Source organism: Puntigrus tetrazona, chromosome 16 (genome assembly GCF_018831695.1).
Source record: "Puntigrus tetrazona isolate hp1 chromosome 16, ASM1883169v1, whole genome shotgun sequence".
Classification (NCBI taxonomy): domain Eukaryota; kingdom Metazoa; phylum Chordata; class Actinopteri; order Cypriniformes; family Cyprinidae; genus Puntigrus; species Puntigrus tetrazona.
The window spans coordinates 10883863-10906671 of NC_056714.1; the positions used below are offsets into that span (position 1 = coordinate 10883863).

At 39.6% G+C, this 22809-nt stretch overlaps 2 protein-coding genes and 1 pseudogene across 2 annotated transcripts; all 3 read left to right on the forward strand.

Moving 5' to 3' along the window:
- The first annotated feature begins 362 nt into the window (after window positions 1–362).
- LOC122361031 (C-C chemokine receptor type 5-like) lies at window positions 363–2604 on the forward strand. The gene is made up of 2 exons (XM_043261962.1): window positions 363–429; window positions 1144–2604. Exons 1-2 carry the CDS (start codon window positions 402–404, stop codon window positions 2193–2195), a joined length of 1080 nt encoding a protein of 359 aa, XP_043117897.1. The 5' UTR covers window positions 363–401; the 3' UTR covers window positions 2196–2604.
- A 3853-nt stretch (window positions 2605–6457) lies between these two features.
- Window positions 6458–8117, forward strand: LOC122360813 (C-C chemokine receptor type 4-like; the record flags this gene model as incomplete). The annotated part of the gene is made up of 1 exon (XM_043261675.1): window positions 6458–8117. A coding segment is annotated over one exon (978 nt), but the record flags the coding sequence as incomplete, so codon positions are not given.
- An 11322-nt stretch (window positions 8118–19439) lies between these two features.
- Window positions 19440–21851, forward strand: LOC122361029 (annotated as a pseudogene).
- Window positions 21852–22809: the final 958 nt, after the last annotated feature.

Here is a 22809-nt window from a genome sequence, read left to right on the forward strand (position 1 = left end):
TTAAAGACATTTGAAGTAGGTTACTAGAATTGTATTATTTTACATATACGTTTATTCAATATAATATTAGCATATACAAATTGTTCCTAATGTTTATGCTTATTTTAATCAAATGTGCAAATGAATGTGTAAATGAGTGTATTATGTTTACAGTTTTATGCCCATTTTTCTTAACTGAAATGCCTTTGAATTAATTTATTAGTTTAAAAAAAGGCTCGTTTGGATTCTAAATGAACTGATTTAATGATGCAGGCAGTAGTTTGAACTTTTTAATGGCATTAAGCAAGTTTAAGACCCGCCTCTGGGAGGTTCAGGAAATAACACCTCCTGTGTTTGTAAAGCATTTTTGGCTGAGAGGATCACAAAACAATTCACAGATTCAGCTGTCAAAACCAAGAGCCATGACAGAGGAGCCAGGAACTGAGGCTGGTAGGTTACTAAACAGCCTATTCAATGTAATTATGCTACATTTAAAGGTTGTTCCTACTTAATAATATGCTTATACTGTTGGGCATCAGACACTGTTTTAACTGTGTATTTGTCAGAAAAATTATTACTATTTTAAATAATAATTTGTTAAAAAGTAAACAATAAAAATAAATAGAAAACCAGCTTTATTGTGATTTGATTTGATTATGAAAGTTCACCCAAAAGTAAACTTTTTTTGTTATCTTATGTCATTTACTTACCCTCAAATTGTTCCAAACCTGTTTTGCTCTCTTTCTTCTAAACAATTTGAGGGTGAGTAAATTATGACAGTTATCGTGTGTGTGTGTGTGTGTGTGTGTGTGTGTGTGTGTGTGTGTGTGTGTGTGTGTGTGTGTGTGTGTGTGCGTGCGTGTGCGTGCGTGTGAACCATCCGTTTGAACAGAATAGAAGTCAAATAGGTGGACATTTTAACATTTCAAACACGTGAAACCATGCCTAGTCTGTCCAGTAGATGTCAGGAGAGCACAAACTAAAATTAAGGTTCCTACTTGTGTCATTTTATTTTGTCAAACCTAAATATGTTGTTAATACTTCATAATGCAGTATAAGCATATTGCATATTATACATAATAGATTATAAACAGACCTCTTATTATATATTATATTATTATGTATTACAGAACCTAACAGTGTGTTATTTGTGTGCCCTCTAAGCTACAACAACCGACTACAGTGCTTACTATGACCAAAATGGCAACGAATTTAGATCACCATGCAACAATGGCAACACAAAGGCCTTCAGCGAGGTTTTCCTTCCCACCCTGTACAGCATCGTTTTTATTCTTGGCTTAATCGGAAATGGCCTGGTAGTGTGGGTCCTGATAAGATACCGGCAAAAATCCAACATGACAGATGTGTGCCTCCTCAACCTGGCCCTATCCGACCTGCTCTTTCTTGTGTCACTCCCTTTCTGGGCTCACAGTGCCATGGACGAGTGGATTTTTGGCAGTTTCATGTGTCGTACCATGACAGGTTTCTTCATGATGGGCCTGTACGGTAGCATCTTCTTCATGGTCCTTATGACAGTGGATCGCTATGTTGTCATCGTCCATGCCCATAGCATCTTTTCCAGAAATCGGTCTAGAAAAATGGGTTTAATTCTGGCCTCGCTTGTATGGATTCTCAGTCTGTTTGCATCCCTCCCTAATATTATTTTTACTAGAGAGAAAAAGGAAAATAATAACAGCAAGACATCATGCGGATCTGATTTTCCTGAAGAATCAGATTGGATGTCTTTACGCCTCAAGATGAATTTCCTGAGCTTGATCCTCCCTCTGATTATTATGGGCTTTTGCTATACCCGGGTCATCCCTATTCTGCTCAGCATAAAATCGCAAAAAAGGCACAAAGTCATTAGACTAATCCTGGCTGTGGTGGCAGTTTATTTTGTCTTCTGGACTCCATACAACATTGTCATGTTTCTAATGTTCCTGCAGAGGAAAGGCTTCTTGTTTTCTTGTGAGTGGCATACTGGTTTAAGCCTTGCCATGCAATGGGTGGAAACAATTGCCTTAAGCCACTGTTGTCTCAACCCTATAATCTATGCCTTTGCCGGACAGAAGTTTAGAAGAGCAGTTCTTAAAGCCCTCAAAGAGCGGTTTCCATTCTGCTTCAGACAGTGCACCACTTTGTCTCAACAGCTATCTGAACGCAGAAGTTCAGTCTTCAGCAAATCCACTGAATATTCCTCCACGCAGATTGCATAGAGCAAAACTTATTTCCTCAAAGTTAATTTAATTCCGAGTAGCTTACTTTTCATAATTATTGTAATTTTTTCAACTATGCCTCAGTTCCCCTTTTTAATGAATGTATATTGTGTTTTTAAAGGGTTAACTTTGTTCTGTTTTTTTTTTTTTGCTAAAAGAAATGTTATATGTTAATAGGACGATGCAGAAGTTGCTGACGTTGTTACATGTGTGTTGCTCAAATTTTAGATATGTGAATGATACAGCATAATTTAGATAAAGTCATTTTTGGTTTCGCATCGCATTTACTCAAAAGTTCGTGCATCAAGTTTAAAATGTTTTCTATATGTTAAAGAAATGCATTTACAGTGGCGGTTTTTGAATGTTGCTTTAAGTTTTTTAATGTTAAGGATCATTTAATAAAATATATTACGGATTAAAATTCATTGCCGTGGTGGTATTGAAACTAATACAAAGAAAACATGTGTAGGACACAAAATTCTTATTCGAGAAAAAAAAAGAAAAAAAAAATCATTAAGGTAAAATTCCTTGAAATGCTAGTGCATTACGACGTGTTGTAGTAGGTGGGTTTATATGAAATGGTGGTGGGAGGAGCTATACAGGATGGAACTGCCTAACTGGTAGGCTGTGTGACAAAGAGGAAGAAGTCTGACGCATAGCTGTATACCACATCTGCGTAAGTACTTATCAATCTACGAAACACTTGGAGCCACAGTCTCAAGCACGCCAAGTTCACGACTATTTATTTACCAATGCTATTCTGAGATACTTCGCTTAAAGTCACATTTTCAAATGTTTCATCAAAAGGAAATGTTTGAGGTAAATCTTACATTTTCGATCATGGAAATTGGGTTGCACTGTCATTGTTTGTCATGGGCAAGCAGCTTTGGGGTTTGCGATTATTGTGGCACGGTGCATTACAAGGCTTTGTTTTCAATCCTGAGGGTAGCTGCTTGATTGGACCAAATCAGATGTGAGGTTTCTTCTGCCGCTAGATGAGCGCAGATCCCTTTGTAAGATGCTATGATGATGTTCCCACACCCTCTGTATATCACAACATTGCTTAACCTTCAAGAAAATGGCAGTACAATAACTACTCAAAATGTAATTTAAAAAGAGAGACGTAACATCTCACACACACGTACACAGAAGTATTAAGAATAGAATTTCTGCACTTTCAAGTGTCTGCTAATTTTAACTCATTAGCAGATGTGTTAAAATTCGTTTTAATGTACCTTGGGAATAACTGTTAAATACTTTTATTCTCAGAAAACCAGACAGGTACAAAAATATTTTTGGTACAGAAATAGATTCATTCGCTGCCCCACACACACCTCTTTTGTTTATTGCGTTTTCCATTTCTGTACTGTCATGAAGTAGGTTGTTGTTACCGGATTTTCCTATGTGTATTCAAACTGTTTTCACATACTGAATATTTAAAAAAAATAAGACCACTTGTTTATTTCTATTAATTCACTTTGCATACATTTGATGCATGCTGTCTACTAGAGTGGACAAAAAAATCATGCGTTATTAATATGCATACTAGGGTTAATATGTAGGGTCTATATGGTGTTAAAAATGTAACATTTTTTAATGTTATGTATAAACTATATTTATTTTTACTTGCAAATGTTATATAAAAAGAAACAATAACAATAATAAAACTTTATTACTATAGCCACTAGATGTCTGCACTGCCATATATATATATATATATATATATATATATATATATATATATATATATATATATATATTGTGATGACGGGGAGCCAACGACAGACACAGTGGGCGTGGCGTCAGGCCTCGGAGAGGCTTTTATTAAAATAAAAATACAAAATAAAGTGTCCAAGGGAAAGTGTCCAAATAAAAGGGGAACTGGTGTCCTCGTCGTGCTGCGGGTAACGTGCAGGTTTAGGCCGTGTTCCAGGGGGGGAAGGGTCCAGGTAAGGGGCGGAGTCCGGCGGTCGCACGCGCTCCCCTTTTTTCTGGTCCGGGGCGCGAGGGGCGGCGGCTTCTTCCGCGGCGTCTCCGTCGCTTCTTTGCTCCGGGCGGCAGAGTGGGATGAGCTGTGTGGTCACAGCCTGGACTACGGGGGTCCCACGACGCAGTTCTCGGACGGCGGGGGTGAGGTCCATCGCGTACCCTTCCGAGGACACCAGCGTGCATGCACGGGGGAAGAGACCGGTCTCTCGAGGAGAGGCGCGTACGGCATTTAACGGCGACGGTGACAAGGCTAAATCCACTTCAGGTGTGCCTCGTCACACGCCCCTCCTCTCGAACACACCCACTCCCGTCGGGAGCCTGGTGAAGGGCGGCGAATAAAGGACGGGGTGATGGTGACAATAAAGAGGAGGGGCAGCCAACTCGTCACAATATATATATACAGGCTACATTTATATATGTACAAGTTATATATGTAACTTAAAGTAATAAAAAAATTAATCCAGTACATTGCTTTTATATTGCGGTACTTGGATTACGTTGCTGAATACTTTTTTCATTGAAATAAATTGTAACTTAAGGGAAGGGAATACATTTTTAAGTAACCCTCCCAACCCTTGTAGCTAACCATTTAATTTATTTCTTTATTTTATTGAAGTGTTTTGATCGTTGAATTTTCTGAAAGTACCGAAAGGTTTGCATATAAGAAGTCAAGTAGCCTATGCCATGACAAACTGGAATAAGGGACAAAATCTTGTAACCTATAATTAATTTTCCAAGAATAAGCGTTAGTTTCACTTGTTCTTTATTTTTTCAATTCCTAAAAACTGACTCACTCTTAAAGACGAAAAGATCACAACTGTTGTTTTTTCATCACTACGGGTTTATCATCCATTGATGTGGGATGTATGTTTTGAACATTAGGCTATCTTCATAAATTGTCCTTTTTAAGACATTCGCTGTGGGTGGGGGGACTTATTAGCATTCATTTACTAGCTGTCACAGCCTCAAATGACTCAGATTTTTTGTTTTATCTCATCCACGGGAATTTCTCTATGTGCATCCAAACCTGCTAACCTCAGTGCGGTGACAGGAAATGTGTTCACATTTCACCTTCACATCGCATAATCAGTTTTGCAAAAAAGCACACACACACATGTGCATGCCTCATTTTACAGGAAATTTGCTGAAGGCAAATGTACAGAAAGACAGTGAAATGTACTAGACTCACTTCCATGAACACGTCTTAACATCATCTCAGCAACAACAGAGGCAGCATTTTTTTTTTTATCATGACTGAAACATATACAGCCAGGTAAACACCGTTTTTATTTACTGATTTTCATCATGTTGCGTGTGGTCCATCATTAAAACATTATTAAAACAAATTATGAAGATTAGCTCAAAAATGTAACCTTGTTAGTTAAGAACAGCCCGATATATTACATTCAGTGTTTTTTTTTATCCAGTTATTATATCTCATACTGTGCGAGTGATTGTATGTCTGATCTACTCAGCATTAGGCGTATTGTAGGATGTCTTGTTTGTACTGCGCGAGTACTGCTATTCACAAAAGTAGTATGTGAGATCAGAGACATTGATGTATGATAGTGGGATTGCGGTGGGATGCTTGAGAAACCTGCGGTTAATTAACTTTCTGCGACCTCCATCTGTTTGAATGTAATGGTATAGAACAGTGTGGTGTGCATGTGGTAAGCTTTGTGGCTTAAACCCCTCGCAATTTTGCATTAAAAACTTTAAAAGCATTAATTAAAAGGCTACCTTTTGAATATGTATTTTAAGACACACTAGCAACACACTTAATCGGTGTACCGCTGCCTGCCACATATAATGCAATCATATCATAACGAATATTAGTCTTCTGTACAACCGCTAACAATTAGGCAATGAAATTTAGCTTCTCTCTACAAATTATTATGGTGAATTTTTGAATTTTTGTAAGTAAATATGTGTGACTCACAATTTCCCGAATTATAGAAGTCCCCATGATTTGCAGATGAACGCAGTGAAATTTACTGACATCATAATTCGCACCAATAATGGCATTTTTGCACATCAGTGTGGATTGAAAAAGAAAAAAAAAAAAAATTTGAAGAATCATTATACGATGAGCCAAATGAGTAATTACGGCATTAGCATGTTACTAGTTTTACTGTTTTTTTTTTCAGCAAATATTAATATAAGCCATCACTGAATCCGTCTGTCACTGAATAACATTTACTGTGTGTTGCAGCATGAATACAGAAACATACGATATCTCTGAAACAGAAAACATATGCACGACCGAGGCTCAAAACCTGAACCCACATCTCAAGGCTGCCATTTTCTACCTTGTTTTTGTGCTTGGCCTCATCGGCAACGTCACCGTCTTATGGGTCCTCTTGAAAATCATGCACGTGAAAAATATGACAAACCTCTGCCTGTTGAATCTGGCTGTGTCGGACCTGCTGATGGTCCTCTCGCTGCCCTCCTGGGCTCTCTATGCTCAGGGCCACTACTTAAAAGGCAATGAAATGTGTAAGGCAATGGCGGGTACGTACCAAGTGGGATTTTACAGCGGGATCTTATTCGTGACTCTGATGAGCGTTGATCGCTATTTGGTCATCGTGCACGCCGTTGCAGTACTGGGAGCGAAGATGCTACGTTACGGAATTGTGGTAAGTCTCCTTATATGGATGGTCGCGATCTGCGCTGCCCTTCCAGAGGCCATCTTTGCGGCAATGGTCACAGAGGACAACGTCACCAGCTGTCAGAGAATTTATCCTTTTGGGTCAGCCCAGAAGTGGAAGCTGTTCCGTAACTTTGGTGAAAACGCAGTAGGACTGTTCATATCTTTGCCCATTTTAGCCTACTGCTACATCAGGGTCCTAATGGTTGTGAAGAAGACAAAAACTCAAAGAAGGACGCGTGCCATAAAGCTCATCTTAGGCATCGTCATTGTGTTTGTGGTCTTCTGGGTGCCCTACAACGTGGTGGTGTTTCTGAAAACCTTGCAGGAGTTTGGCATGTTAAGTACCTGCGAGGCTTATCGTCAAGTCAGCATGGCCATGGACTTAACAGAGACCATCGCGCTCACTCACTGCTGTGTAAATCCGGTCATTTATGCTTTTGTCGGGGAAAAGTTTAGGAAATGCCTTGTGAGTGCATTTTCGAGATATCTTGGATGCGTGAAGATTTACCAATCGACATCTACACAATCCAAAGTTTCGGAGAACGAAACTTCCAACACGGCTATTTTTTTTACATCTCCTATCAAAAGCACGCAGGTTTAGTTCGGAAAAGTTACGGTTTGTTTGTAAATATTATGCTTATATTTGAAAGCATTTTTTTCATGCGTTGAGGCGTATTACGTTTGTTGATTTCATGATGGTAATATAACATAAATTATACTACCTCAATTAGCAAAACCAAATGTCGGTGATAAAAATGATGATGTGAAATCATGTAAGAATACAACATTTTCTTCTTCAGGTCGGTATAGGGCAAGAGGTGCTTTCTGCTTTCTGTGGCTTGAAAATTGACTGATGCATTAAATATAATGAATTTACAAATGATTTACTGTTACCAATATATCTGCTCCTTAGTATATCTAAGGTCTCAATACATGACCTTCTTAAAAGTTCATTACTATTTCAGTATGATAGTTACTAACGACACATAATAAAAAACTTCCTTAACCACACACACTTTGAAACCAAAACCTAATCCCCTTCACATGGGCTATAAGAGGATGCGTGTGTGTGTGTGTGTGTGTGTGTGTGTGTGTGTGTGCGCGCGTGTGTGTAGTGTTGACATAGAGGAACTGTACTTTGAATGTATTCTTTACTGGATCGATGTGAATATTGTGTATTCCTAATATATGTTACATTAGATGTCTAAACTACTTATTTCAAATGCACTGATACTTATATCCAGATGTATATCAACATGTAAATAAACAAAGAAATAAAATGATCAGAATCTGTTTCGAAAGTATATTGTAATGTTACGGCTTACCACAAGAGCCCTCCCTCACACATAAGGTGCTGCAGTCACGTACATGCCTAAGGTTTTGAAACATCGACAAACAGTTTCTCTGTAGCCCCACAGTATACTTAATTACGCTGTTTTAAAATGAACCATTTTCTGAACTGGCATATTATTGCATATTAATAACATAATATTTGGACCATAGAATTTTAGTTTTATACTTCATTTTTAGAGACATTTCATTGCAGTCATGGGGGTGTGTTTTCACACTATTTTTCATCTACACTGTTTTTCATCTAGGGGCACAAGAGCTGGGGTAGTGCCCTCAAAGAGACCCCTTTATAACTTCTCTACCCCTAAAGGGTGCACATTAGCACCTAAGAGTAGTATTTGTATCCTGACTGTTGCAATATGCACTCTTATGGTTCTATTATCTATTAGAAACAGAAAAAGAAGGAACAAAGCTGTCTATTTGAGCATGCTGTTCACTGACTTTTATACCCTAAAAGTACTTTTTGTGAGAGTGTCCTAAACGGTCTATTTTAAATTGTTGCAATGCAATTCAAATGCTTGAATGATGAATTAACTAAATAATAATAACAATAATGGTCGTTACTTAATCAATACAAAATGCAAAGTCAGCTCAATAATAAATAGCTCCTTGCATATAATTGCATTTGTTTATTTGGCCACATGGCATGTTAATGTGTAAAGCATCAGGAAGGTTCGGAAAATGGCTTCTTGTAAAAGTATGAACTTAACTATGTGCATGAAGTTTCAGGAAAGTAACTTCAACCTAACCTTTGTCTTTACCTCTAAAGCTAAAGCAGAAAGCCACAAGTTTCTGAAGAGACATGCTCTGCAGAGTGTCACAGGATTTCCTGTGTTCTTTGTCTCTTATGCAAACATAGTACATTGAGACTGCTGACATGACTGTTATTTCAAGCATCAAGAATTCAGACAAGCTCAGAAAAACTCAGTTTTTATAAAAACTGCACCCAAACTGTTGTAACATACAGTACTGTGATATTAATAAAATCATTTTATAGTAATAATGCCGTAAGCAAAATGCTGATGTAAAATATTGTGTCAAAAACCTTTCAAATTTGTCTAAAGGAACATGAAAAAGTTTGCATTTTCTATCTATAACTACATTCAGTATTTATCCAAATCTATCAACAGGATATTTTCAGTCAAATATCTGATGCAAGGCACAACGCAAGTTCATTCATTGATGTATTTGATTGGAATATATGATCACACACAACCACTTCCTTGATAAGAGGTACATGCGATTTTATCTGCATTCAAATGTTATGGTTTAAGACCACATTCTGGGACGATCAACACCCACACACACACCCAAACAATATTTAACAGTAACAGCAAGAACATATGTGCGCATGTGTGTGTGTGTACGTGTTAGTGTATCCATGTACAGGTCTGAGACTTATGTTTGCATTCAAACATGCATATATGGGAACACGAACATGCTCCTGAGCACTAAGCGTTTCTCTTGTTTTCAGTCTCCCAAACTCATTTTCAGCGGATTGTCATTTTTGACCAATGTACACACAGAGGGTTATGATCGGTCAGTTTAACAAATAAATATAAAACCTGCCCTATTTGAAAGAAAACAAGTTGACACAAGATCCAATCCAATATTTCCCTGAGATCAGGCTGGATTGGCACTAAAATTAAGTAGCCCTACACTGTTCACTAGTCCAAGGGACAGAATTAAATGGTCCGTAAGAAGGTTGTATGCCTGTATTTCTTATATGCCACTTCCGAAAGAATTCATCTTGAATTATTAAAATTTGGTTTCCAGTCGAATCTCTGACCCCATGAATCATTTGATTTGACTCCAATTACTGTTAATTCTTCAATTTTACCTTGTAAAGCTGATTGTATCTATCAATTATAAGTTAAAAAATGTATTATTAGTGCCATTTAATGACTTCACGGTCACAAAAAGAAGTTGTTTCTATGTAGCAGCTTTAAAGACAGTGGGCGATTTTTTTTTTTCGTCTCTAAATGTGATCGGTCTTTTTATCCACTCTTGAAGGGTCACGTGTACCTCAATAATTTTTTTAGGCAGTTCTTTTTTAATCCTTCCGTCAGACAACTGATGACAAAATAGAATAAGATGTCTCATCTGTGTATCCATTGCTATAAGTAGAAAGTATGATTCAGTTTTGTGAAAAGATTAAAGACTCATTTTGTTTCAAATATTGACTGTATTCAAACTTCCGAACATCGCCGTCCAACCTACGGGAGAAGTTTTCTTCCATTTAACACTCCTATTCCTCAAATTAATAAGCTCTTTATTACACAGATATTACAAACCAATCAGTGTATTTAGTAGGTTGCTTCAGAGGCATAAGGTATTGCAAGAATAACATACAACAATGCAACAGTAATGAAACTATGCATTGACATCTTGGCATCTCTTTGCAGTGACCTGCCCCATGTCCCTAGGGAAAGGAACTAGACTTCTACCTGACAGTCAAAGCAGCATTACGTCACGAAAGTGTGGGGTTCACAGTGCCATCTGAACAATTTTGCGGGTTTTGTGGTGCCATCTGGGACAGGTACAGAGTGGGAGCCAATCGGAAATTGCTATTGCAGTCAAAAGGAGACTGTTCTGCAATCTGCAATGTCCCAGTTTACCTACATAGAGGAAATGTCACAAACTAATACCCTTTGCAAAACTGAACTTTGGAATTACAGATGCTACATCTTGGAAGTATGTTCAAAATAATAAGCTTAACCAGAAAATTTAATCTGAACAATTAAGTAACATGCAACAATTTACACAAAAGTAACAAAATGGCAATTTTAAAGGGGTTGTATGATGTTGCTAAAAAGAGCATTGTTTCGTGTATTTGAATCTGAATCGCCTGTGTGATGGCAGGCGGGAAAATAGTTTGCGGGCAGGGTGAGAGGAGTCCTTAAGAATACTGCGTGCTCAACGTAAACAGTGTTTCTTCTGGATGTCCTCAATGGATGGAAGTGGAGTTCCTGTGATGCGCTGGGCAGTTTTCACCACCCGCAACAGAGCAGCTCCCATACCAGACTGTGACACAGTTTGTTAGGAGGCTCTCTATTGTGCAGCGATAGAAGTTCACCAGGATGGCTGAGGACAGCTGGTTCTTCTTAAGTTTCCTCGGGAAGAAAAGACGCTGGTGAGCCTTCTTGACCAGGCTGGAGGTGTTGGTGGTCCAGGACAGGTCTTCAGAGATGTTAGCAGGATTATCAGAAAAAAATTGTGTAACAATGCCTCAGGTACATTGTTTTTCTAATAATTCAATGGCCCATCATCAAGTGTTCCTTACATAATTTAAATTAAATGTAATTAATTATAAACATTTCCCTTTTCACCTTTTCACCGCCTGGAGCACTTTAAATTCATGATTCCTAAACCCCTTTATAGCATACACCTGACAAATCAATAGAAACGTTTTGTGATGGGGTGCCAAGCGCTGGGATCGAACACAGGTCTCTCAGTTGAGGGAATGAGGTTTTCCTCACTGAGCCATAGCAGACATGTATTTTAGTTGGACCCAAGAGCAGAGGAGTAACATTCAGAAGGCTTGGATTGCTGAACAAAAAAGGTGTTTACTGGGTATTTAACAAAGTACAACAAAACTCAGAAGCCGAGCTTCCACAAAAGGTACAGAAAACAAAATGGCAGCAGAATACTTGCGTAAATGAAAAAACAGCTTTTCTCGGGAACAAAAAATACATCCATTAAAGGTCCAAGACTGAACATAATTCACTGAGAGAAGCTTGCTTAAATAGACCAGTCCACAGGTGTTACAAATGAACCTGATTAGCACTAACACAAAGAACTGTATACACCACTGGAACCACCTAGTGGCTGGGAGAGTCACTGCATGCTAGAGTCTTACAGGAGCCCCTCTTCTATGAACGGCTCCTGACGTTCCCTGAATTGGGTTCTGACGGTGGAAGTCCCTGATGAGGTCTGGGTCGAGAATATCTCGAGCAGGCACCCACGACCGCTCTTCTGGGCCATAACCCTCCCAGTCAACAAGATACTGATTCCTCCCTCTGACCTGGCGAAAGTCCAGAAGTCTGCGTACCGTGTAAGCTGGTTGACCACCAATAATGCGAGGTACTGGGGGTGGCTTCCTGGCTGGGGACAAAGGAGAATAGAAAACAGGCTTTAAGCGAGAGAGATGTGGAAAGTGGGATGAATACGCATGGACCTGGGTAGGAGGAGACGGTAAGACACAGGGTTGACCCTTCTGAGAACCTTGAAAGGACCAATGAAACGAGGAGCTAGTTTCCGTGACTCAACATGTAGCGGTAGATCCTTAGTCGACAACCACACCCTCTGACCTGGTCTGAGTGATGGTCCAACCCTCCGATGTTGGTTTGCATACCTCTGTTGGGTTTGAGTGGCCTTACGTGAGGGCTACCTTAGCCTTCTGCCATGCCCGTCGACACCTCTGCACTAACTGAGCAGCAGCTGGAACCCGGACCTCAGGATCCTGCTCAGGAAACAGGGGAGGAGGGAAACCAAATTGGCACTCAAAAGGAGACATGCGTAAGGATGAATGATATTGAGTGTTGTGTGCAAATTCAGCCCAGATCAAATGGGAACTCCAGGCAGAATGGTTGTTGGAAACCAGGCATCTTAGAGTCTTTTCAATGTCCTGGTTGACCCTCTCAGTCTGCCCATTTGACTGAGGGTGAAACCCAGAAGACAAGCTAATAGATGCTCCAATTAGACGTCCAAAGCCCTCCAGAACCGAGAAGTGAACTGAGATCCTGTCGGAGACCATATCTTGGGGAAATCCATGGATTCTGAAGACATGTTTCACTAGTAGGTCTGCTGTCTGACCTGCAGTGGGAATCTTGGGTAATGGTATGAGATGACATGCCTTAGAAAATCTGTCCACCACCACCAGAATTACTGTGTTACCTTGAGAACTTGGTAGACCTGTAACAAAGTCCAATGATATATGTGACCAGGGGCGTGTAGGGATGGGTAGTGAGTGCAGTAAGCCTTGAGGGTGGGTTCTGCGTTCCTTGTTCTGAGCACAAACTGTACAGGCGTTGACAAAAGCCTGAACGTCTCTCTGCATATTTGGCCACCAAAATCTTCTCTGGATGAGTCTCAGCGTCTTTGTACTCCCAGGATGGCCCGAAGGAAGAGAAGCATGACCCCACTGTAACACATCAGAACGCATGGGGTTGGGCACAAACAGACGACCTGGAGGGCAGTTGCCTGGAACAGGGTGTCTTTGTTGGGCCTTCCTAACTGCCACCTCAAGTCCCCACTGGATAGATGCCACCACTCTGGAGTTGGGTATGATTGGTTCGGGTCTGCCCTCTACCTCAGGTGGGTCAAACTGCCTTGAGAGGGCATCAGGCTTTGCATTCCTGGAACCTGGACGATATGAGAGGGTAAAGTCAAAGCGGTTAAAGAATAGGGCCCAACGAGCCTGGCGGGAGTTCAACCGCTTGGCCTCCCGGATGTACGTGAGGTTCCTGTGATCTGTCCAGATAAGGAATGGGTGTTTAGCTCCCTCCAGCCAATGTCTCCATTCCTCTAGTGCCAACTTCACAGCCAGAAGCTCCCGGTTACCAATGTCATAATTCCTCTCAGCGGGGAGAAGTCGCCGAGAGAAATACGCACAAGGGTGGAGCTTGCCATCACTCCTTGCTCTCTGTGATAAAACTGCTCCGACCCCAACATCTGAGGCATCCACCTCCACTACAAAGGGCAACTCAGGATCTGGGAGTGTGAGGATGGGGGCAGAAGTGAAGCGCTGCTTAAGCCGGAGGAAAGCTTGATTAGCCTTATCAGTCCACTTAAATGAGCCTGATCCCTTCTTGGTGAGAGCAGTAAGGGGTTGTGCAATAGAACTAAAGTTCCTAATGAACCTCCTATAAAAGTTTGCAAACCCCAAGAAGCGTTGGACCTGTTTGACAGAGCGTGGTTGGGGCCAGTTCAGCACTGCCCTAAACTTATTGGAGTCCATCTGAACACTGCCCTTTGAAACAATGAATCCAAGAAAAGAGACGGTAGACACATGAAATTCACTCTTCTCTAGTTTGACAAATAATCCATTAATTAGCAGTTGAGACAAGACAGATCGTACATGTTGGACATGTTCTTGATAGCAACGGAGAAGATAAGAATATCGTCAAGATAAACGAACACAAACTTGTTTAGCATATCCCGTAGAACATCATTAATAAGTGCCTGAAATACTGCTGGTGCATTGACTAGCCCAAAAGGCATTACCTGATATTCATAATGTCCGTTGGGGGTGTTGAAAGCAGTCTTCCATTCGTCACCAGCCCTTACCCTAACAAGGTGGTAAGCATTTCGAAGATCAAGCTTTGTGAAAATGGTTGCCCCCTGTAGAAGTTCAAAGGCCGTAGTCATGAGTGGCAGGGGGTAGCGGTTTTTTACCGTAATGCTATTAAGTCCACGATAATCTATGCATGGCCTAAGACTACCATCCTTCTTTGCTACAAAAAAGAATCCAGCTCCTGCTGGCGACGTAGATGGGCGAATGAATTGACTGTTAAGTGCCTCTTTAATATAGTCATCCATAGCGGCTCTTTCAGGGGCTGAGAGTGAATACAGTCTCCCTCTAGGAGGACAGGTTCCTGCAAATAGATTGATTGCACAGTCATAGGGTCTATGAGGTGGCAGGGAAGCAGCACGGGTCTTGCTGAAGACTTCACAGAGATCTGTATATTCTGGGGGGACTCGAGATAACTGAGAAGACAACACTGAGTTACTAGAGGTCACAGGTTGAAGTTTGGGAATAGTTAGTACCTCTATGGATTGGGCTGTTGACCGGAGAGGAGCAGGCAGTGACTTGGGAGTGTCTGGTCGAGAGTTCAGAGATGTCTTCGGGAACTCGAAAAATAACAAAGAGACAGGTCTGAATCCCCACAATTAGTGCCCCAAGCAATTAATTCTCTAGATGTCCAATCTATGTGTGGGTTGTGAAGAGACAGCCATGGGTAGCCAAGAATCAAAGGGAACTCTGGTGAGTGGATCAAATAAAATTGTATCTTCTCACTATGGTTATTAGTCAGCATGTGGAGAGGTGGTGTGTATTGGCTTACCTGGCCAGAACCCAGAGGTCTCCCATCCAATGCGGTTATGGTCAAAGGTCTTTGGGTTATAAGAGGCTGAATTCTCAGGTGTTTAGCCAAAGCATAGTCCATAAAATTTCCTGCAGCTCCCGAGTCAATGAAAGCCCACAACTTGTGACGTTGATTACCCAGATGCAGTGAAACATGGAGTGAAACCCCAGAGACTGCCGGTCGGGGGAAGTTAATTACTCTCGTCCCAGCCCCCCTCTCCTTGGACGAGAGTTGCCTTTTCCCATTAACTCAGGGCAGTTGAACCTGAAATGATCTGGTTTTCCACAATATAGGCAGCATCTCTCCCTCATGCGACGGTCTCTTTCAGCTTGTGACAACCTAGCCCTTCCCAATTGCATGGGTTCCTCAGGATTCATAGAAGGTGTTGGTGATTCAAAGGTGCTACTAGAAATTTGGGGCTCAGACATTCCAACGTCCCTGTGGCGTTCCTGTCTGCGGTCTCGAATGCGGTTGTCTATTCTGATGGCAATGGCTATGAGGGACTCCAGGTCAGGAGCTGGATCACGAAATGCCAGTTCATCCTTTAGTGCAGGGGAGAGACCATGGTGAAAAGCTGCTCTTAGGGCCTGTTGGTCCCAACCACTCTCTGTGGCTAAAGTGCGGAATTCAATAGCGAACTCTGCCACGCTCCGTGTTCCTTGAGAAATTTGAAGTAGTCTGTGGTCAATATCTCCTCCACTAGGGGGATGATGAAATACTTTCTTCATCTCTGCAACAAACAGATCACTATTGTCAGTGAGTGGTGAGTGGTGGTCCCACAATGCTGTTGCCCAGTCCAGCGCCTTTCCTGTAAGGAGAGTCATTATGTATGCCACCTTGCTGCTCTCAGTTGGAAAACTGTTAGGTTGTAGAAAATGGAAAGCTAGAGAACACTGAGTAATGAAGCCTCGACACCTCTCTGGGTTCCCATCATATCTCTCTGGTGCGGGTAGCCTGGGCTCAAGTAAAAAGTCAGTCCGTGAAGGTCTAGAATGATCCGTTGGCGTGGATTGAGTGGTAAATGCTGGATGGGCAGACAGCTGACTTAACTGCTGAAGGATCTCAGTTAACATCTGTTCATGTTTGTGAACCATAGAGGCTTGGTCAGAAAGAGCAGCAAGGATATGCTCAGCACTGGAAGTAGCATCTTCTGCTGGGTCCATCTTTTTGGTTCAGTCTTGCTGTGATGGGGTGCCAAGCGCTGGGATCGAACACAGGTCTCTCAGTTGAGGGAATGAGGTTTTCCTCACTGAGCCATAGCAGACATGTATTTTAGTTGGACCCAAGAGCAGAGGAGTAACATTCAGAAGGCTTGGATTGCTGAACAAAAAAGGTGTTTACTGGGTATTTAACAAAGTACAACAAAACTCAGAAGCCGAGCTTCCACAAAAGGTACAGAAAACAAAATGGCAGCAGAATACTTGCGTAAATGAAAAAACAGCTTTTCTCGGGAACAAAAAATACATCCATTAAAGGTCCAAGACTGAACATAATTCACTGAGAGAAGCTTGCTTAAATAGACCAGTCCACAGGTGTTACAAATGAACCTGATTAGCACTAACACAAAGAACTGTATACACCACTGGAACCACCTAGTGGCTGGGAGAGTCACTGCATGCTAGAGTCTTACACGTTTATGGTCTCACACTTTTTATGGTTGGTAAAGCAGCCTCCAGAAACATTCAGTGTCACAAAATAAGTCTGAATGTCACTGGTGGTTTCTACCACTGATAGTAGCTTATAGTGCTCATACATATATAAAATTCAATCTTACAATAATATTATATTCGTAAGACATTATCTTTCAGTCTCAACAACAAGAGTGACAGCAATTTCATAAAACGCAGTAGGACTGTTCATATCTTTGCCCATTTTAGTCCTAATGGTTGTGAAGAAGACAAAAAACTCAAAGAAGGAACTCATCAATCAATCAATCAATCAATCATTTTTATTTATATAGCGCTTTTAACAACACAGGATGCATCAAAGCACTGTACAGTATAATGACAGGGATGTATAATGACAGGGATGTATAATGACAGGGATGTATAATGACGAGAGTGACCAATTTCTTATTAAATGCAGAGATGGTCTCTGTAGTCAATTCAACGATAGTCACTAGAAGTTAAGTGTCCCCAACCAAGCAAGCCAGAGGCGACAGCGGCAAGGAAACAAAACCTCATGCATACAGAATGGAGAAAAAAACCTTGGGAGAAACCAGACTCAGTTGGGGTCAGTTCTCCTCTGACCGACGCCCAGCACTTAACTTCCAGTTCAATTTTAAACGCAGCTGTGTCAGGTAGTGTAAATGACTTAGTGTGTGTGTGTATGTGTGTATGCATCAGGATCTGGTGATTGGTCCACGTCAACGTCAACTCATCTTAGGCATCGTCATTGTGTTTGTGGTCTTCTCGGTGCCCTACAATGTGGTGGTGCTTCTGAAAACCTTGCAGGTTGCAGGTCATTTATGCTTTTGTTGTAGAAAAGTTTAGGAAATGTCTAGTAAGTGCATTTTCAAGATATCTTGGATGTGTGGAGACTTACCGATCGACATCTACGCATTGCAATGCTTAAGAGAATAAAACTTACAGCACGGCTATTTCTCCTATCAAAGTACACAAGTGTAGGTTTTGTTTTTGTAAATGTGCATCCTTTATCATTAATTCATGCATTGCACCATATAATGTAATCTAACATTTATCTAACATTTGTTGATTCAATCATAGTAATATATAGTAGTATGTATGTGTGTGTGTATATATATATATATATATATATATATATATATATATATATATATATATATATATATATTCAACAGAACAACACTGTAGATGACAACAATCACCCAATAAAACTTTTTCCAGGAGAATAAGGTTGCTCTTTTGAACCATCCGGCGTGTTCCTCTGATCTTTTTGGTTCTACAACTTTCATTTATTGTCACATCACCCTCAGGATCTTTTAGGAGTTGTGAAATCAACGTTTTACTGGGTTCAACCTCGGCAGTGATATCGTGTTCTGAGAGCACTTGCTTGTGCGCATCAACAGTCCTGACACACTCAAAGACAAAAGTAGTCTCTGCCATCTGGAAATAATGCCAGTGTTACAGCCTGAAGAACAATCACACGAAAGCCATATTTTTATGAAGATTTAATGCTACGGTCTTACACATTCGATCAACTGATGAACAGCCCTATTTTTTTTTTTAAAGCATTTTTTTTGTCTCTTGGGCCTGTTTCTTCTTTTGCCATTTTAAAGCAGTACTTACGACCTGGTTACGATCCACCAGCGTGAAATATGAATACTCGCAGTGTTTCCCCTGGTCTTAACATTTTGTTCAGAAGTGCATCTGTAAAAAAGAAAATCAACTAAAATATCATAACCTTCTCTCACACAAGTGCTCGTCAATGCGGCGTTTCACAATCTCTGTTTTTAGTTTAATTTTCCACTGTGACACCACGGCCAGGGCATAATGGAATAACCTTGCGGTACAAATGATGCATGGCGCATATTGCGGATGATAATGTTTTATGTACTGTATGTGTACACATGTCTGCACATTATTTTTTTTACGTTTTACATTTGCTACTAGTAAGTCCGACACGTCTGTGTTTCTAAATAATCTGCATATAAATATAAATATAAAGCTTTGAGTTAAATTCTTTCAAATCAGAAAACAAACCCACAGAAAAATAATGGTAAACCATATCCTTCATTGTTTCATTTTTTTCTGTTTTAAGTGTCTTACTTAAAACAGAAAAACTTAACTGCTTATTCAAATGGCGCACATCCAAATCATTAGAATGATAAAACATTTGGAGAAAACCAAGTCCATCTTACTATAAAATCGGTTTGGTTTTTTTTTTAAAAAGCACTTTTAAGTGGTTGGCTGTGTGCAGAGCTTGTAAACCACACGCTAAAACATTGCTCAGCTGTTCCCAGTACATGTGCAATGCTGTGCATGTTTTCTTTTTAACGGGTTATTTATTGACCTAGGTTTTATTTTTATTTTGCACCATTATAACACTGTGCATTTCCGTGGTGCAACATTGCTTTTTTCATTCAACAGGACAACATTTGATGCAAAGCATTGCAATTTCCTTTTTGGTCGAAACATGGTGGGAGCCAATAGAGTCATTGCTATTTCAGCGATATGAAACTACTTCTGCAGTCTGCAAAGCCCCTACCCCAGTTTACCTATACAAAGGAAGTGTCACAAACCAATAGCCTGAAAAAAAAAAACTATAACAGATCATGCTTTTTGACCGATCTCGTATGATACCATCTTATCTCATCTCATCTCAACCTCCCTCTGCTTGGAAAGGTCAGGGGGCAACATCACTGTCATACTTGTGAGTATTTCTGGCAAGCGCATTATAGCTTCAACGTCTTTTTTAAAATAGTACCTGTTTATATGCCTTTAATATGCCAAGACAGTACTTTGAATATGAGCCATGACCCATACCTTTTACAGCAAACACCTGTCAGTTTGAACTGGTTATGGTTTCACACTTTGGTTGGTAAACCAGCTCTTGAAAACATTCAATGTCACAGAATAAGTCTGAATGTCACAGGTGGTTTCCACCACAGATCGCAGCTCGTGGTGCTAATAGGTATGTGAAATTTTCTGTTATACTAATAAAAAGTTCATAAGACTTTATTTATTGCATTTCAAAATGTGGTAGGGTGACTTTGGTATTTCCACGGAATACTAATGAATATATTCGCAAAAAACAAAAAGAACATTTTTAAATAAAACGTAAATTGCTCAGCACAGGAAGGCATGCTTTCATGCGGTAAAAAAATAAATATTATTCGCTGTCATTCGTTCGATGTGGCTCAAATGAACAATAATGCATGCTTTTTTTGTATGCGTATATATCTGTATTTCTGAGGATGCATATTTAAGGCATATTGTTTGTAAAGGTGCTATAAAACAATTCATATTATTTTGTGATTTAAAGTACGCTATATATTTAAGGACTGTTCAAATACACCGCTTTGACATGAAAGATTATTCATGCTATAATTATTATTATTATTAAACTCATCTATTAATGCATAAAGCAGTCACATATAGCTAAAAGTCTTTGTCTCCCTGTTTGTCTAACCCAGTACACCTCTGGGATTCTGATTATGAATTCTACAGCTGTGTCTCTGAGGTAAGAACAAACATCATCTCCACATGTATTTCAAACAGAACACTTAGAAAATGGGACATTGGAGAAAACCGAATGACAATACATCAGTCTATACATACTGTTCATAAGTTTTCTTTATTTTAACGCCGGTCACATTAACCATTCAAGATATAAGATACATGCATGTGATTAATTTCTTTTTAGCGTGGTGTGGCACAACACAACACTGTCCAGGTAAGGTCATGTCACGTTTATTAATCACGGTTAAAGGAGAAACTCTTCTTTACTTATGATATATTTTCTTTTCTTGTTCAAGTGTGGATGCTACAACTACTGAAAGTACTACAGAAGACTATTCTGGCTACTATGATGGAGATTTCGATTCGTCTGCATTGTCCTGCGTTTATGGAGAATATGGAGCCAGCATTCTTTCTGTGTTGTACTCCCTGTTTTTTGTGGTGGGCTTTCTGGGTAACGTACTGGTGATCTGGGTGGTCTTGATGGGTGTGAGGCTGAGAAGCATGACTGACATCTGTCTTCTGAACCTTGCTATTGCTGACCTGTTCTTGGTCTCTTCTCTCCTTCTTGGCACACTATGCCAGAAACCACTGGATCTTTGGAGATGTTATGTGCACTATAGTCCTTAGTGTCTACCACATTGGATTCTATAGTGGGATATTCTTTATTGTACTGATGAGTGTTGATCGGTACTTGGCTGTAGTTCATGCTGTTTTTGCCCTGAGAGTCAGAACAAGGACATACGGTATTTTAGCCAGTATGGTCATATGGATTATTTCAGTTTTGGCATCCTTTCCTGAGTTAATTCACCTTAAAACCACGGAAAAAGATAATGCAACTTATTGTAGATCTTATCCAGCAAACGATCAAAATTCTAGTCATTATTCAAAGACTTTTGGTATCATTAAAATGAATATCATGGGTTTAATTGTTCCGCTTTTTGTGATTGGTTTTTGTTACTCAATGATTTTGATGAGGCTCCTGACGGTTCGCTCTTCTAGGAGGCAGGCCATGCGTCTCGTCATTGCAGTGATGGTCGTCTTCTTCTGCTGTTGGGCTCCATACAATATTGTAGCTTTTGTGAAAGCCTTAGAGCTAAATGACTTTATAACTCAATCTTGTGACAGAAGCAAGGCAATCAATCTAAGTCTGCAGATCACAGAAGCTTTGGCTTATTCACACAGCTGTGTGAATCCTTTTCTTTATGTATTTGTGGGAGAGAAATTTAGAAGGCATCTTTTCAGACTCCTGCACAGAACACCCTTCAGTAGGCTGCAGTTCATGAAGAGTTACATCATACAGGCCACAGGATCTGTTTACTCACAGACCACTAGTGTGGACGAGAGATCAACTACAGCTGTTTGAATAAAGTGTTACTGAGAATAGAGAATACAGACAGAAATAAGTCAATAAATAAATGAATATAGGTTTACTTGCATAGTGAAAAACCCTAATGCATCTACTGACAAACATTTTTCCACCGCCACCCGAAAAAAATGTATAGAAATGAACGCAGTTTGTATATAAGCAGTTCGAGTGGAAGATTCATTGGAAAGTTGCAAGTACACAAGGCCAAGTTTTGAACAACTGGACTGTTAAAATTAAAAACGCAGATCATACAATGTAATTCACAGGCCTTGTAGTGTTATTTGTGCATATATCTGTAAATGTTTGTAATTATTTTTTATTTAATGTTTTTCAGAATTGTTGTTTTTCTAGTAACCAGTAACTGTTTTTTGTATTAATGTATGAATATACGTGAATATACATCAGTTTGCACTGTTACAGAATTTTTGTGTTTACTTTTTGTTTATATTTTGTTTTAATGCATGGCTTCAATAAAATGCATGTGACTGTGTGGCTCAGTATAATAAGTATGTGCACTAACTAATATTAAATTAATGATGAGCAATACATTTATTACAATGTATATCATGATCTGGTATATATATATATATATATATATATATATATATATATACATATATATATATATATATATATATATATATATATATATATATATATATATATATATATATATATATATATAATTGGGGCCAATTGCATTAACATAACACATTGCAAGAACTAGAAGAACCCATGGTATTAATATGCAAAAATGGACTTTGACATATATATGAGACACACATGTTTGGTTTTGCGTGCATATAATATGAAATTTGTTGGCATGCATGCAGTTTTCACACACATATGAAACACATACCCCTCAACCCCAATCCTACACGGCAATGTTTTTTCCGTGTAATTTGTAATGATTTATTAAATATAATGCAATGAGTGAGAGTGATGAAATGGCCAACTTTGTGAAGCAAAATAACATGTGATGCACCCTTCGCAAAACAGGTAAAGTATGTAA